Genomic DNA, 17723 nt, shown 5'->3' on the forward strand with positions numbered 1-17723 from the left:
GTTTCCTCCTCTTGGAAGTCTGGATCTTTGTCCTTCACTGGTCCCATTTGTGTTTATAGGTTTGTGTACAAGCCCTGATGACCTCTTTACTCGCATTTATGTCTGAGATGGCACCACCTTGTCCAGCGCATGAAGATACTCAGCTTTGAGTGAATCGAATCATGTCTTACGGGAATGAATGAGTGGATGGATACTTGCCAATCCACTCTCCAGCCCAGAGTAAAAGTAGACAAATATGAGTCATTTGGGGCTTATAAAAAGGCATATTATTTGCTAATAAATACCGGTTTGTTTTCCAAGCATTGTTATAACAATATAAGCCAATTTGTATTAATTTTTGCTGTTGTTAAAATTAATTGAACACCAACCAAGAGCTTAAAATGTTCTCAAGGGCCTCTAAGTACTTGTACATAATTGAAAATATACTTTAATTAAAAATCTAAAAATGGGAAGCAAGCCTAGCCTTGGAGGGGCAGCTCCCACGGGATTTAATTAGCCCATTTGGACTTCACTTGTCTACGTGTTCAGCGCTGGCCGGTAGCCCCCGTTCCAGTTGCATCGCCTGCAGAAGGGCCCCCAGCCCGCAGCCGCTGCTCTGAATCTCCCGCCGTCTCTTCTTGCTCTGTTCACAGGTTATTTACCATGAACGGGCATCTCTTGGAGAACTCAAACGACCTGCAGGACAACCACTTCTACGTGGCCGCAGGACTGGAGACCTTCAAATATTTCCCTTACTGGAAGTCCTCCACGGTGCCCAGCGAGGTCCAACAGTGAGCACGCTTCCTACCTTGCCCTCCTGAGTTGGGAGAGTTCGCCTTTTTCCCCGGGATTGCCCCCAAGTGCAGCCGCTCAGCTCTTGGCTGCTTTTCCGGACTGAAGCTAAGTACTCTGGTTTTGTACAGGACACAGTTTTGGATTTTCACAGGGAGGCGTGCGACTCCGTGTTGTGTGATGTTGTGACAAGGACAGGGAGCCCTTGTGTTGCGTGTACGGCTTCTTCTCAAGGCGACACTGGGAGACTCAGACAGAAAGAATCTCAGTGTGCAAATCACACGGGCCCCGGGACATGGTTGTGATGGCCCGGCCTCCGTCCACGACCTGGCTCTATTTTCTTCCTTCGCCCGGGTTCCCCTGCTCTGGAATCCAGAGTAGGTGTGGGGCGGCAGGCTTTCCTGGTGGAAACAGTGGTGATTATGACAGTGGATCCTGGCCTGGGCTAAAGGTACACCATGGTGTGTGTGTTTATGGACTTTCGGGAACATCTATGAGGAAGACCTAGGCATTGGTGGGGTCTCCCATTCCGTCACCGGAAAAAAACAGAGTGTTGGCTGTCACTTCTCGGGCTTTGCTCACTCCCTGGCTTGGCATCTGAATTTGGCCAGAAAAGCTCTTGTGACGAGTGTACAATGTTCTCCTGCCCGAGGGACGCCCTGGGGCTTTGCTCTGAAGGACACCGCAGCCTCACGCACGGACCTGCTTGCCCAGAGCCTGCAGGTTTGCTCAGTGGACAGGCGTGGACTCTGTCCATCTGCTGGTCTCACAGCTCAAGAACTTTGAAGTCCCCTGACAGGGTGGCCTGACATACTTTCCCAGGGCACAGTTGCATTGGACGCTTCCTCAGGGAGACTTTGGGGTTTATTAGTCTGGGGCCCTCTGTGGTGGAGCTCCTGACGCTCTCCCATGTGTCCATCCTGGACGTCCTGGCTCCACGGTGGGTCAGGAAGGAGGTGACCTGCGAGGCCAGAGCTCAGAGGCGTATACTGATCCAAATCCTCAAATTTTTGCCCAGATTCAAGCCTGGGTATTAGGGCTGTGTCTGAGTTTGTTGCCTCTGGGTCCTGGGGGATGACACGGTGGGGCATGGGATGACAGGGGGACAGCCTCAGGTGTGCCTGCCAGTGGATGGTGAGCCCTGGGGGGACTGTGCCCTGCCAGCCACGCCCTTTGTCACCAGCGCTGGACCGCGAGGCTCTGTCCCTACCTGATTTGGTACCTGGGTGTCCCATGCCTTGCCGCCCTGTACATGAAAACCTCCTTCCAGGAGGCTGGGGTCGCGGTGTGTGACTCTGGTGCCTGGCCCCCATTCCTACCCCGAGGGAGCTCCTGATGTCCAGGTCTGGCTGGGAGGAGCAGTTTCCAGCTTTGAACGGGACTTTGCAGCCTGGACTGCTCAGCCCCTGGCTGTGTTTGCACGACATGTGGGGCCACAGTGGTCTGAGGACACCTGTCAGGGACCCTCCCGTGGCTGCTTCTCCATCACGTTCATGGTCACTATCTCGAGCAGAGGACCAGAGGTGTCGGTGTTGGTCTCGTGCTGGAGCCGGCAGGCGGTCACCCCTGCACACCCATGAGTTCCCTGGCCTGGACCCCAGGAACCTGAGACATGTTGTGCCTGTTTGCCCTTACCTGCTGTTAGGGTTTCTACGTTGAGGCAGAGAATGGCTCGCTTTGTCCTGTCCGTAGGCGATGACCGCACAGCACGTGGTTAGGTTGGGGTCCTGCCTACGTGCCGGGCAAGGAGGGCTGTTTCCTGATTTTATCCACTTGCTAATTTGTTCCTGGTTGTCCTAAATGCACTGTGGGTAGAAATACCTCAGGGGCTGCTGGACGGAGGTGCTGGTCCCCTCTGCGCCCGTGTCCACTGCTCTCCACACGAGCTCCCCCACCATCCATGTGTTTTGTTTTTCTCTGTCCCCTGTTCATGTGTGGACCCTGAACTGGGTTTTAAGTATCTTTCTCCAACGAAAGAGGAAGAGAGTCCCCAGAGTCTCTAAGACACTGAAGTCCGTTCCCCACGCACGGCGTGGACCCCAGAGGTGCCCTCCTGCCGGAGAGCGGGTTGCCCGAGTGTTTCTTCCTGTGCGTAGCACCGGCAGGGTTCAGCCCCATACAGAGGAATTAGCGGGATGTGCTCCCCAGGATGCGTCAGAAGGAAGGGTGGCAGCTAGATGGTGTGGGGGGGGTCTGCCACGTGGTGGAAGGAGGCTGGGCTGGGTTTTGGACGGGGCTGGGGTCTCTGCTCCTCCCCTGGTCAGTGGTGCCACATTCACTGAACCCTCATGTCTCTGAGCCGTGCTTCCTCTCCGGCAGGGAGAACATGACGTGTGTGTCACAGGTCCCCGTGAGAGCTGCATGAAAAACCTGTGTTTGTGGGAGTGACCGTCAACGGCCAAAACCTTGGTTCAAACATGTTAGGATTTCCCCCCAGGACTGTATAAAAGCTTTAGGGCAGAAAGTGCCTGTAGACACGACACCCTCGGGCCAGAATGCCACCCACCCTGATAGAAATGGAAACCCGTCGGGTTTCCCAAGGTCTCCAGGAAGGAAACTGAGCAAACCTCAGTGGGGGCCCCTTCTGCTCAGAGGGTGGGAGATGCTGTTGATGTGAGCCCGTGACATGGGGGGTCTGATGTGCCTTCCATGGGGCCTTGCCCTCCCAAATGCCACGGCTGTGGCCTGCATTTTTAGGAAGATGTATTTTGGCTGACTTTTATGAAGTTGTAGCTGACTTACCTTTTGTCTTTCAGAAAGTATGCAGACATCGAGAAATGCTCACGAGGAAAGAAAAAAGTGAGTCCTTTTTGGGGCACCCGGGTGGCTCCGTTGGTTGAGTGTCTGACTCTTGATTTTGGCTGAGGTCATGATCTCAGGGTCGTGGGATCGAGCCCCGTGTCGGGCTCTGTGCTGAGTGTGGCGCCTGCTTGGGATCCTTTCTCCCTCTCCCTCTGCCCCGACTGCTCATGCTCTCTCTTTCTAAGAAAAGTAAGTCCTTTTCACACAGTAAAGGTGAGAACTGGACTTGGGGACACTTGGCAAATCTGCCCCCAGGCCAGCCCCGGCAGTGGGGACTGGAGCTTCTGGGTGCAGTGCTGGCATCAGGCTTCCCACTGTGTGTGCGGCGACGAGACGTGGGAGCTCAGAGTGTGGTGCTGGGAGGCACACGGAGGTGTTTGTGATAGGACGCAGTGAGCGTGAGGTGGAAACCGTGTGGCGTAGGGACAGACTGGAGGGAGAGGGGCCAGGCCTGGTGTGCACCCTGGGCCTGGGGGTGGCGGGGAGGGGGCACGTCAGGCACAGAGGCGAGGAGCGCTCACTGTGTGTGTGCGTGTCTACACGCAGTGTGACACACACAGCTCGGGACAAGAGGAGCGGCCAGCGAGAGTCAGGACAGGAGCCTGGAAGGGCAGGGAGAGGCCAGAGGTTGGCGGCCATACGGGTCCTTATCACCCACCGATATGATGACCACGTGCCCCCGCCGTCTTGTAAGATGCTATTTCAGTGGCCGCACTGACGTTATCGTTCACTCAGCAAAGCTGTTGGGTGTCTCCTGTGTGTCTGCCCGTCCCCAGCTCCCAGCCCGTTTGCTTGGCTCCTCCCGCCCGAGACCGACCCGCTGGGAGGCCCCCCCATGGGCTGAGCTGTTCCTTCCCCGCATCTCACGGCCAGACCTCGAAGCGGCTTTTCTCCTGGCGCCGTTCCAATTTCATAACCGCCGTCTTAGCCGCTGTCTTGGAAGTGCTTTGGCTTCCTCACCCGTCTGAACCACGCCGGAATTGGCTGGCAAGAGTCCAGGCTTGGCTGAGCCCAGCCCTTGCCCGTCCACGCTGGTCCTGGAGGAGCTCGGTGTCGCCGAGGTAACGACGCAGCTGACCTGACTCCTCAGCCCGAGCTCACGACTGCAGGCCTCATCCTACCGCCTTTGCTGGAAAAGCCCGACTGCTAGAAGATGCCTTTCTGATTATGTTTGGCTCAGTTTTGTGAGGGACTTTTGCACGTTTGTTCATAGATGAGATTCGCCTCCAGTGCTGCTTTTTCGTGGGGTCCTTGCCTGGCTTTGGTGTCAAGGGTTTTCTGAATTGACTCTTGTTATTTTGGAAACTTCCTGAGGTGAATGATCGTCTTATTTATTTTCTTTTCTTAATTAGTTAATTAATTAATTATACAATTTCTTTTCAGTGTTCCAGAATTCATTGTTTATGCACCACACCCAGGGCTCCATGCAATCCGTGCCCTCCCCAATACCCACCACCAGGCTCACCCAACCCCCACCCCCTTCCCCTCAAAAACCCAGTTCCTCAGAGTCCACAGTCTGTCATGGTCCGTCTCCCCCTCCGGTTTCCCCCCACTCCCTTCTCCTCTCCATCTCCGCATGTCCTCCGTGTTACTCCTTATGCTCCACAAGTAAGTGAAACCAGATGATAACTGACTCTCTCTGCTTGACTTATTTCACTCAGCATAACCTCCTCCAGTCCCGTCCATGTTGATGCAAAAGTTGGGTGTTCATCCTTTCTTCATCTTATTTATTCTCAGTTTTCTTTCTCTACAGGTAGCCTTTGGCATTAAGTGTTTGTTGATTGAATGAGTGGATGAGAATCGGGAATGCAGAACCAATAGAAATGATTCTGCCCTAAGGATGCGTTTCCTCACGTGCGGATGTGTTTCATGACAGAACGCTTGTGTGAATGAGTCTCGTGTGGAGCGTGATGGTTTGCAGGAGCGGGGGCGTCGACATGTGGACATAGGCAAGCAGAGCACAGGTCCTAATGTGGTCCAGAGAAGGGGCAGACGTTCCAGGTGGAGAGGGGCCTTCGTGGATGTGCACAGGTTTCCAGCGTCACAGTTTTCTCAGCTGCCTCCACTGGTGTCTTCACGTGCGGTGTGGACACTGACTGTGAATGTTGAAACAGCCTGAGTGGCGCAAGCTTGGAATCCCATACTCGAATGATTAGGGGAGCCTCTGGGCACAGAGAACGGAGCCACGAGTTTGGGGGTCGTCATGGCTGGCCTTCGTTACGTCCTCGTTTCATTATGCTATTGTGACTCTGGGTCCTGATAGGTGGGGATAGGGCTCTCTTTCCCTTTTACTAAATATTTGTTCTATTTGGTTTAACGTGTGACACGTGTTTGTTCTGATACCCTCCATAGTGCTTTCTCCTCTCTTTTGGAACATTAACAGGTTTTAAGGATGCTATGTAACGGGAAGAATCTTAAATGGGATCATCACAAACATTCATACCCTACAATGCAAATAAAATGTGTTATTTTAGAAAAAAATAAATCTTATCGTTGAAAATATTCTGTGATGTATGACAAGGCATGGCACATAATGGCAGAGCAAACACGTTTTATTCCAGGAAAAAAAAAAAAGGGAATTTCTGAAAGAACAGAACAGGCATTGATTTTGACAAAGGTTGATGTAAAATCTGTGCTTTTCTTGTACAAACGCCTGTCAAGGTGTGTCACCTCATGTGGAGGTCTGTGTAATATGTTGAGTTGAGAACTTGGTACTTACAAACTTTTGTTCCATGTGAGGAACAGGTGCATTTCTAAGGAAGGAAACTAGCCCATGTGCCAGGCTTCTCTGGCTGCATGAGGCTGGGTTTTCTTTTATTTTGTAATTTTATTTTTTGAGGCTGGGTTTTAGAATTACTCTCAGCAACCACGTAATGGCAAATACGGTTGCTTCCTTATGGGCTGGGCTCCCCTCATCTCTTACTCAACTTCTCTGATTTGTCTTCCGCGGGAAGTGGGGCACCTCCTGCGTACGGGGCCTCTGCGCACGGCTGCTGGCGTCGCGTGTGGCTTCGCGGTCGTCGCCTGTCTCTTCGGCTGAGGTGAGTGCGAGGTTGGCGCTACACGCGTCGGGCGTCGTTGCTGCAGACGTCCTCACGGTGACGTGGATATGACTCAGAATCGAAAGTTACTGTATTCCCAGAAAGGTACAAAGATAGAGCGGCGGCTGGATATTCGTGGAACACATTCTTCTTTAATTCCTTGTATTTGTGCAAAGGAACAACCCACTCTTCTCTGGGACTTGAGGAGGGAAGTTGGCTGTTCGCAGCTGAAGATTCAGGCTGGGGAATCTGTGACAGTGTGATGACCCAGGCCTAGGGGTCAGCACAGCGATGCTTTTTTACGTCTCCCAGTCCTGTGTGTTGGCTGGGTGGGTCTTGGGCCGGTGGCGCCTGCCTTCCTTTCGGGTGGCCTTCAGCTGCAGGGGCCGCTGGGCTGCTGCTGGCTTTCGGAGCGCGTCTGCGGCAGTGCTGCGCACAGTCCCCCTGCAGTGGCAGGCATGCGCTCACAGTGTGCAAACCTCCCCTATGTCCAGAGAGGGGTCTGGCGGCCAGGAAGTACTCTGCCACGTTCTTCCACCTCATCTCGTTACTGAGGCATGTGCAGAAGCCTTGCTTCCCATGCTCCAGGCAAGAAAGCACCAGCCTCAAAATGTGCAGAGCCACTTAGGAGAACATTCCAGAACAGTAGTGGTGCACTCTGTCCACATGGCATGGCGAAGCCCAGATGTACTCAGCTGTGAGGCAGCGATGGCTCAGGACAGCCTGACGCAGGGTGTGGGATCTTGAGACGAGCCGAGCAGTTTGTTTCTGTGGCTTGTCCTCTTGCTTTACGTCCGGATGTGCTATGTGATAAAAACCGACGTCTAAAATTTCCGAAAGGGCTGTTCCAGTGGAAAACAGAACTTCCAGGTCACAGGGTGTGTGGCAGAGCTTAGCTGGTAGTTTGTTTCTTAGCAGCACGAAAAATAACCACGTGTCTTATGACTCATGGCATTTGATTCCATGAAATGAGGAGAAACACAATGGCAGGTGCTCGGGTGTCCCGGCAACTGGACGCGGGAGTGCAGGAGAGGCCGCTGGGCTCCGGGTGTCCATTAACCTGCCCGTGACTGTTGAGTCCTAGGAAAATACATGAATGAACCTGTCCTGATTTCGTTAGATCAGATTCCGTATTATAGCAACTCATTTACCCTGATTTTGTATCTATTACTCTTCAAGAAGTGAGGCTAATTTAATAAATGTTTAAAACTTCATTCCCATATTAAAATGAATATTTTAATGTGCAAGCCTCCATAACATGTTGGTAAATAATTAATAGGCATTGTGTTTATATCCCAGCCACAGCCAGAATGTTAATATTGCCTACTTCTCTTTTGGGCATAGAGTGCAAACGGTGGTAGTGAACTGAAACGAACAAGAGATGAAACAGTTAAAGGCTCCTGTGTGTGTGTGTGTGTACGCGTGTGCACACATGTATGAAACAGTCCCCATACCGTGGGACACGCACACTCTAATGACCAGGTCTAAACTGTAAAGCACAGTGTGGAGTAAGTGCATCGGCGCTGACATTTGCAGGCTATTAATGTCAAGACTGTTGCAGTATCACATCACATCCAAGGCTGCATTTGTATCTCCTTCCAGTGGCTCGAAGAGGCGACAGTCAGGTTCAAATGTTAGAAATGTTCCACTTTAATAATGCGTGGAATAGGACCTGGTTCTCTGATGGCAGACCCTGACCCACTGGAAGCTGGAGTGAGGCCTTCAGCGTGCAGCACTGGCTGCCCCCTGGGAGTGGCTTGACTCAGAACCTAACTGGGTGGTTCCTGTCCCTCCACTAGACAAGCTCTCCATTTCACCCACATCACCTTGCGAGGCTGCCTCTCCTGTGCCTGAGCACGACTGTCTGTTACAGCCACATTAAGTTTAGTCGGATCGAATGAAATAGGCTCCAGAGAAAAGTGATAGTCCGACAGCACTCCGGAGAAATGAACACGGCGTGCCTGGGGTATGTCCCCTGAGAACGTTTTTAATGGGGGGAGGATTAATGAAATGGGAAAGGAGCACCTGCCCCTTTGTAAGGCACCGCGTTGATTTGAGACTCAGGACTCAGGGCAGGGAGGAGTGGGGACAGGGTGACCCGCAGATGTTTCTTTGCGTGGGGAAGCCACAGATTCTCTGTTTTCCGCCCAATCTGTTGTTTCTGAGAACTGCTGTGAATCTGTGTTGCCCTGACCATGAGAGACACACAGAGTGTCTGCTGCATGGCGGCTGTGTGTGTAAAGCTGAAGGCGGCACCTTCCCATCCTTGGGGAGCACAGACCCAGCAGGGAGCCGGTGGGCAGTGCTGCAGGTGTGTGGCCGTGGGCTGCGTGGGTCGCGGGGCTGGGAGTGTGGATGAGGGCTCCTCTGTATGGGACACAGTGACCCTGGAGCAGGACCAGCACTGGAGGAGGTGGTGGCTCTGGAGAAGCATCTGGGGTGTCCCTCCCTGGCAGGTCGGGACAGCAGGGGCATAGACGCTGCCTCACGGGAACGGGCAGGCAGGCTGGGCTGGCGCTGCGGACCCTGCAATCCAGCCGCCAGCTTTTTAAAGATTCCTTTTATTCATTTGAGAAGAGAGCAAGCACAAGCAGGGGGAGCCTCAGAGGGAGAGGGAGAAGCAAGCTCCCTGCGGAGCAGGGAGCCCAACATGGGGCTCAATCCCGGGACCCCGGGGTCATGACCTAAGTGAAAACCGAGGGACAGAGACGCTCAAGTGCCCCAACCCTTCCCCCTTCTTTGTCCTATTCTTCTTCTTTTCCTACTTTCCCCCACATCTTCTTATTCAGTTCAAGAGACCAGCAGAGATTTCCTGAGCAACTGCTGGGATTACTTCCTTGGGCACGTGTCTGTGTTGTGAGGTCCCTGCTCGCTTGGAGCCAGGAAGGCAGAGGCAGGGCCTGTGTTCTGGTGACGACGTGCAGGTGTTCCAAGAACGTGGCCCCAGGACCCTGAGCTCGGCGTGTGCTGGGGTTTGAAAACAGGGAGCAAGGGCGTTGCCGGTGGGGATGACCTGGACGGTGGGCAAAGCCTGAGCAGGGAAGAGGCCGGCACGGCGGGGAGGTAGGCGGGCTTAGACGCGAGGGCCCCAGTGCTGAGCTGAGGCACTTGAACACCACCCTGAAGTTGTGACAGCTCCCGTGAGCACCTGAGAGGCGCAGGGGGAGGAGATTCATGCCCTCACCTCCCGGGCAAGTACTTACCCTGTGCTTTCTGTGGCCTCCCGGCTCCGGCTCTGGGAAGTCGTCATTAGACAAACATCTCTGGCCCCAAGGAGCTTCCAGCCTTCTCGTGGTGAGATGCGAGTGGCGACCATCCCGACAGTCACGCTCACTTGAGGTTGCTTCAGTGCTGGGCAACAGGATGAAGGGGAGGGAGGCAACGGGGGTGCGGGGGAGCGTGGCCGGGGTGTCCTTGTGGAGACAGACGGGCACGAACCACGGCTCGGGGTCCGACTTGGTGAGAAGCTAACCTAGCACGGCTCCAGGTTTCGGGGCTCGTCGTAGAAGTACGGAGCTTCTAGGAACTCGCGTTCCTGTCAGGTGCGGTGGTAACGTACGAGATTAAACAGTGAAATCACTTTATTGAACTGACGCCCGCTCTTCATCTGCCATCACGCTGGCCCTGAGTCCTTTGTGTCTCGGGCCACCTTCCAGGTCGGTGTGGACCCGCTCAGCTCTGTCGTGTCGCCGCCTGGGGTCGGGGGGCCGGGGGGGCTGGGGGTTGGGCTGCGATGGTCTTGGCTTTCACTGTGCACTTTGCTCTGCCCCATGGTCGCACTGTGTCCTCGTGAGGAGGGTGGGACCCTTCCTGTGTCACTGTCCTTCGGGTATTACTTCTGAGGTTGCAGTGGACACAAGATGTCTTGTAGAGGCCAAGGACGAAAATAGTTGCAAGAATCGGTGTCAGCGATGCGTGGAGTCAAGCAGGTTTTCTGAATCCCATCCCCCAGCTGCTCCAAACACAAGCGGCACATACTGTGTTCTGTTTCTGCGACCCGTTCTGCCAAGATCTTGTTTCCTATACTTGTGGGCATGATTGCAGCTTTTAGGGGAGCCCCTTAAAGTAGGTAGAAAGATTTCGCTTGGTTCTTGTATTTGGTCGTGGGACGACCTTATGCACTTTAACTTCTCCAAGGACAGCACAGCCGGTCGTTTGTGCCATAAATATGTTGATGGTACAGGGAGGCGCCATAGAGAGCTCGGGAGAAATCCCGATTTATATAGTCCCGCCTGCTTTCAGAGAAGACAGAGAACAGGGAAGCTGGAAAGGTGGTGTGCGGGGCGGAGCGGGGATGTGCTCAGAATGAGCTCCTTGTCCACTGTGACCCCTTGTGCTCGGTCATTACTGTCTGTAGATTTCTTTCAGACCATCTGAGTTTCCCTGTGTCTCAATCCAAAACCAACCTGTCTCGGAAAACATGTTGAATAGCCTTTTATCATAGATGCACCCCTTGCTCAGGGGTTCCAGGGCAACAATTTTGTCAGTGTCGAAAACAGCGATTTTATGAGGCTTCTAGGTGTGTCTAAAACCACACGGACCTCCTCAGACTCACCTGCCCCCCTTCCAAAGCCTCCCCTCATTTTGTCGGGACTTACGGGGGCTTGGGAGTACCTCCAGGGGGACACTGGCCTTCCCTTCCTGGGAAGGGCTGTCCTCGCTGTGGGAGGCGTGTGTTTTGCCACTTTGCTGAAGAGAAGTGTAAGGGACGGGCCGTCCAGACCTGGGTGCTAGGAGGGAACGTTCTCTGAGGTGCCCGAACGAGGCTCGCCTGGTCGTTCTCAAACCAACAGGTAAGACTCAGGGGCCACTGCTGTTCCTCACACTTTTTATTCTTAATTTGTACCTTAGGAGGATGCCAAAGGAAAAGAACCTCATAAGTACGACGACATTCCCTGTACGGGAGAGGATTCTGTTTTTTATGCCAAAGAGGGAAAGAAGAAAATGCTCGCCGATCATTTAACGCAAGGCAGCACAGGTAATGTGAGTCCGTCTGGCTGTGGGCGGGAAACAATGCTGCCATCTTAAGAATGTGCTTTTCCCCGGGCCGCTCCTCTGCAGACACGGGGCTTATAACTGATTGGAGCACTGCTCGTGTGACTGGTTCACAAATGAGACATTCAGCTCCAGGGGCCGTGGTAGTGAGAGGAGAGAAACAGATTCCCAGTGCTGAAGGCGACGGGCTTCCCCAACCAGGAGCCCTCCCAGATCAGTGCAGGAATTCTGTGTCTCCGTGAGCATCTGGGCGGGCGCACTTTCCCCTAAGGACCGGCGATGCAGTAAACAACCTGCAAACTACTCAGCCTTGGGAGGGAAACGTGAGACTCAAATCCACCGGAATTGTGTGGGTTTACTTTTTAAGTGTGAGGGAATTTGAAAGAGTAAACTTTGGAGCTGACTTTAAAATGAAATAATTAGAAAAAATACTTTTTCTGCTCTTGCTTCTATTCTATGGAGCCCTGGCTGGGAGCCAGCTGCCCCACGTCCCATCGGTGTGTGTCCCAGGGCATCGCCGGGGGCTGGTGACACAGAGGCTAGGACCAGGGGAAGGAGGGCAGCGAGTCCGGCTTCCTCCTCTTCGTGCGCCCATCATCTCTCTGCTTCCCGGGAACCCTCTGCCACTTTCCCGGTGACGCCTGACCGTCTCCCTGCGCTTCTCTCCTGCTCCCCGTCCTCGTTGGGCCTTCCCATCCCAGATGACGGTGCTGTGCAGCTGTGCACCAGGCCCTGGTGTGGACGCTGGGCACTCACAGCGCTCCTGGCGGGTGGGCACGGCTGACACAGTGTGTGGTTAGAGCTGACAATGGCCAGCATGGGCCGAAGACCAGAGCCTACTGACCCCGTAGTCCCCGTAATAGAGACTTTAATGAGTGCATGAGAAGTTTCCTTCTTGACAAAGCCTGTACTGCGTGGCTGGCCTGCCCGGCAGGCACCTGACCTTCTCTCCGGGAAGCAGCGTGCTGTGCTGGGGCCCAGGTTCTGGGCACGGCCCTCCCGAGCGTGGTCCTGAGTGCGGTCCCGAGCGTGGGGCCCTCCGCACGCTGCTTCTCTACAAACGGGCACAGTAGGATTTTCAGAGACTTGTGTGCGTGTTAAGTATCAAGCAGGTAGAGGAGGGCCTGGCACCCTGTGGGGGCCCGACGGACGCTGTCCCCGGCCATCTTCTTACCGTCATCCCTTCCGCCGAGGACTGTGTGACGGTCCTTCTGGGGCTGAGGGCTGGGAGGGGCGGGGAAGGACAAGAAGTAGAATGAGCTGCCGTCACTGAGGCCATCACAACCGTGGTGACATCCTCTGGGGGCTGAGGGAAGTGGCCGGTCCTTTTGCGGTCCCTGAAGTCTTGGCAGGGTGAGGACAAGGTTTTCGAGCACCTGAGGATTCTGTGAGCCTGTGGCACGTGCGGCGGTGGGGCCGGTGAGGGGCTTCTCCTCTGTGGGCTCAGCCAACTGCTTCCCGGCGTGCGGTTTTAATACCTCGTTGGTTAAAACTCATTTAGTTCATTACTTCAAAAGGAGTTCTTGAAGTAACCGAGGTGCATGTCCTCAGACTAGGACCTTGGTGTCGGGCGGAGGGTTGCTTTGTGGTGATTTTGGAGTCGGCTGGACACACGTTTGCCAAGCGTCCGGTGAGTCTTGTCTCTGGGACTGAGTCCCGTGGGGGCAGGACGCGGGGAGGATGGTCCGTGCAGACACGAAGGCAGAAGCAAGGTCGTGGGGATCCCGTGGTGGGATTCAGGGCTCCAGGGCCAGCTGCCCGTGCGCCACATCGGAAACTCAGTGGTGCCGAGCCGCCACCTTGGTTTGGGCCAGAGAATGTGCTGGGACGTCGGCTTGAACCCCTGTTTGTGCTGTTTTCCTCCAGAAGGTGACGTGTACAAAGCCCAGACTCCTCACACGGAAACCCAAGGGGCACCGGAAGTCAGAGAGGACGATGACGTGCAGGTGGAGGCGCCTGCAGACCAGGTGGGTAGCGGGGGTCGCACGACCCTGCCTACAGCCGTCTCAGCTGCATCAGCCCCCCTGCCCGCCGTCTCCTCGCCCCACTCCACGCTCACCAGGCCTCTAGCATGTTCTGTGCCCCCTCTGGTCAGTTACTGCTCATCTTCCGCGTCCCGCACCCCACCTTTTCCTGCCTGCCCCTCCCCCCGGTGGGTTCTTCTGCTTTGGGGACTGTTCTGAGCACTTGTCATGGTCTGTGGCTGCATACTTAGCCTTTTTTTTTTTTTTAAAGATTTTATTTATTTGACAGAGAAAGAGAGATCACAAGTGGGCAGAGAGAGAGGGGGGAAAGCAGGCTCCCTGATGAGCAGAGCCCGATGCAGGGCTCGATCCCGGGACCCTGAGATCATGACCTGAGGCGAAGGCAGAGGCTTAACCCACTGAGCCACCCAGGCGCCCCTGCATAGTTAGCTTTGTTGTGACTTGATTGCGGTCCCTTTTCTAACACAGAGGGGTCGGCCTGCTGTGCTCACTGCAGTCACCTTGTCCCTGGCACAGGCCCTGGCAGGGAGAAGGTCCTGAGTGACCACGGGCGCATGACAGGGTGATGGAATGAGTGGTGCGTGGGGCGATGAGCTGGGGAGGCACGGGTCTCCCACTGCCTGCTTTCTGACCTCCGACCCCTATCTCCTTGTCTACACGGTGGGCATGTGCCACCGGGCAGGTTCGTGCGGGGCTAAGGGAGGCAGTGCACGTGTGAGCTCCTGGTCCAAGGCCTGGGCCTCTCTGCTTCCTTCCCTCGGGCTTACAGAGGCTTGGAGTCTGGGGAAGGCCCGGGGGGATCGAAGGGAAGCAGATGAGGTGTGAGGGGGTCAGCCTCAGCCGGGACAGAGCAGAAGCACAGGGGCCTCATGCCCTTACCTGCCCAGGGAGCAGGTCATGTTTCCATGGGCCTGTGGTCTCAACTCCTGCTCCCGCAAAGGGCAGGTGGGCAGGTGAGCTCTGAACTGCATGGCTTTGTCCCCCAGAATCTTCCTGAAAACACTACAAGTTCCTTCCTCCGTCCCTCCCTTTCTTCCCAAGATTTTACTTAGGGTGTGCATGAGAGCTGGAGCAGGGGGAGGGGCAGAGGCAGAGGGAGAAGCGGACTCCCTGCTGAGCAGGAGCACCCCCCACCCCCAGGGTGGGACTCCATCCCAGGACCCTGGGATCATGATCTGAGCCGAAGGCAGACCCTCAACGACTGAGACACTCAGGCGCCCCTAGGAGACATTTCTAATTGTTTTTGAGAAAAGAATATAGGTTCTGTAAAAGGTCGGTGTCTGCCTGTGAGTCCCGTTCTCATCCCTCTGACTCAGACTCGGCCCCAGTCCCGACTCTGTGGTTCCAGGGCCAAACCCGGGGGACAGCGAGCTTCCGACTCCTCCTTCGAAAATCAGTCACTCTTACTTCTCTCCCTTCATTGGTAACTTCTGCTGTTTTTCTTTTCCGTGATATAGGACCGGGTGTGACAGACCATATCAAGGCACTGGCCGCTTCCCCTGGCATTTTGAGCACTTTTCCCATTGCATCCCGTTGTATTTTCTAGATTGTAGTGATATTATTTATTCTTTTTCTCAATCATGAAAAAAGACAGAGTTAGTTTTCTCTTAAAACTCAAAATAACGCTGTATTTTTATTGCACATTTAAGACTTTTTGTAATAAATAAGACATTTTAAGTAGTTACTTTTATACTAAAAATTAGCATCCCCCACCCCGTCCAGTGCGGATTATCTTTCTGGGTTGTGGACTGTGAGCAGCTGGTGCAAGTTTTCAGCACAAGGAAAATTCTAGTGTCACAAATACTGTTTTCGTAATTGCGAGCAATAAACATACTCATGAGTTTCTGTTGCTAGTGTCTGATTTCCATTGCTTTCGAGGCTGTGTGGTGAAGGGGGTTCCTAGAAGGACTGTACTAGCCCGAAGGCGAGGCTCCGCAGAGGGGAGTCAGGAAGGCGGGAGAGGTGGTCAGAGAGAGGAGAGGCTGGGGCGGGTGCAGGGTGTCAGAAAGCAGCTGCCGTGCTGCTCTCCGTCTGACCGTCCTTCTGTGCGCCCGCGATTGCTGATGTCTCAGCGCACTGAGCTGCATCGTAGCTGTCAGGGGACCAAGTTCTGTGGCTTCGAAGGACAAGGAGACAACGGGACTCCCAGCTGCGGCTGCATCTGTGGGCATTAAGACTAGAGCAGTGGGGGTTAGGTCAGCACCCTCCCTGTGATCTCGTGTGTGTGTGTGTGCGTGTGTGTGTGTGTGTGTAGTGTGCGAGCAGAGACACAGAACTGTGGGGGCTGGAGATGAGGGGCTGGAGTTGCTGAGTGAGGGGTGGGGGGCACAGCTCACCTGGACGGTCTTCTCGCCACCCGCTGTGCCATTTCCTGACACCCAGCAGGGGCTCAGCACAAGCTTCTTCAGTCCCATTGAATAAATGCAAGAAAATTCCAGGGGATTGGATAAACGGATGCAAGGCACAGCAGGTTGAGGTGAAGTCTGGTTCTTGGAGATGGACCAAGTCCCCAGACTGGGCTCTGCCTCTTTGAAAACAAGGTCCCTGTGGTCAGTTAGGTTTGGGAAGTGCTGCCTTTCCCGTCGGTCCCTCGGGGAACCACAGCGTGTGTTAGTGTATTCAGTGTTTCAGAGTCGTTCCCAAATTAAAGTAATGTTTAAGCTTTTAGGTCAACTCACATTTCCTTTCCCAGGACTGATTTTCCTTCTAGGATCCCCACGAAACACGCTGTAGCCTGCCGGCGCGCAGTGTCCAAGGACTGCCTTTCTCCCGGCGTGGGAAGACGGCGGTATTGTGGGGCAGGAGAGCTCGATGTGGTTTGGTGGGTTCCCCGGGCGGGTTCTTACCCAGAGGATGGATGCTCCACTACGGGCAGCCCTGGCCTAGGTGGGGGTCCGTGTCACAGTGGCCCACAGGCCCGGAGAACCGCGTGTTTGTCTTAGTTCTGTGTGGCTGTGCTGGGTGAGCTCTGGTGCGTGCTGGGGTTACTGGTTTCCTTGTGAGAGGAGGGGGTGATGCTTGCTTATACCGATGCCCTTAGGACTCCCCAGTCCATTCCTGGAGGAGGCCCTGGCCTTAGGATAAGACTATTTGATTATGGTGTTGGCTTTTGTAATAACCCGCACTTCTTCGCTCATGTTTCGAGTAACTGGCTGTAACCTTGTGGGCGAGCCCGACCATGTCACAATGTTATTTCTTATGCTTGTGTCATCGCCTTGTCTTCATTTTAGTATCGCTGTAAAGATACAATGTTACAAAATGTAACATCCCAAGTAATCAATTTATGAATTTAGAGTCAAGCTTGGACCGGTGAGGGGACCCTCCGGAATCGGGCATCCTCCAAACCCGAGGGGATAGTTTTAGGGCGAGTGCCCCTGAGCAGTCGATGGTACCCATGGTCAGCAGAAGGCGGGAGCATCGGCGAGGGGCAAACTCACGCTGGCGGCCGCTCTCTTTACCACGGCAAAATGCATGCACGTCGCTGAGCTCCCATCGCTGAGTGAAGGCACCAAGTTCAAGTTCTGATGAACAGAGCAGGGCTGTCCTCTGCTCCTGCCAGGCGAATGGAACGTCCACTTTTTGAGGTGAAGGGCAAGACTCCCACTGTGTCGCCTTCAATCTTTCCTGTGCTCCGAGCTTAGAAACTTCCCTGTGCTTGAAAGTCGGTTGGAGAATCTCTTGCTGCTATGCAGAGAGGGGAGGTTGGGGGCGTCGGAACGTGGGGCAGGGAGTGTCAGAAACTCAGTGGCGAGGGGCCATGGCTGCTGTGAGCATTGCTCTCCCTGACCGACCAAGACGACTGTTAATTTTGCGTTTTGACCTGTGTTCTGATTCCTAAAATGCTTCTGATTCCTAAAATGCTTTTTGCGGTCTGTCTTCCCGTTGTTTTCTTTGTGATTCACTCCCAAAGATGGATACATACTTCCAGCGACACACGCCAGTGTTTCTAACCCCCACCTTCTGTCTCTCGGCTTTCTCCCAGTGGAGACAGACATATGTAACCGGTGTCTGTACATTCTCTTCCTCCTGCCGTGGTGGACGGCACCTTCTTACTTCCAGGGTTGTTGGTGCTGGAAGCTCATCCTTGAGCTTTTCTCAAGTTGGCATCGAGACCACAGAATTCCGTTGA

At 54.3% G+C, this 17723-nt stretch overlaps 1 protein-coding gene across 1 annotated transcript in view; it reads left to right on the plus strand.

Annotated features, from left to right (window-relative positions):
- The window catches only part of DCDC2C (doublecortin domain containing 2C), a 96448-nt gene that overhangs the window by 39219 nt on the left and 39506 nt on the right, over nt 1–17723 (plus strand). The window contains 4 exon segments of the mRNA XM_032867020.1: nt 633–770; nt 3528–3570; nt 11466–11592; nt 13476–13576. Of these exon segments, the coding sequence (XP_032722911.1) occupies nt 633–770; nt 3528–3570; nt 11466–11592; nt 13476–13576 (409 nt within the window).

Source organism: Lontra canadensis, unplaced genomic scaffold, assembly GCF_010015895.1.
Source record: "Lontra canadensis isolate GAN:19392208 unplaced genomic scaffold, GSC_riverotter_1.0 scaffold32, whole genome shotgun sequence".
Taxonomy (NCBI): Eukaryota; Metazoa; Chordata; class Mammalia; order Carnivora; family Mustelidae; genus Lontra; species Lontra canadensis.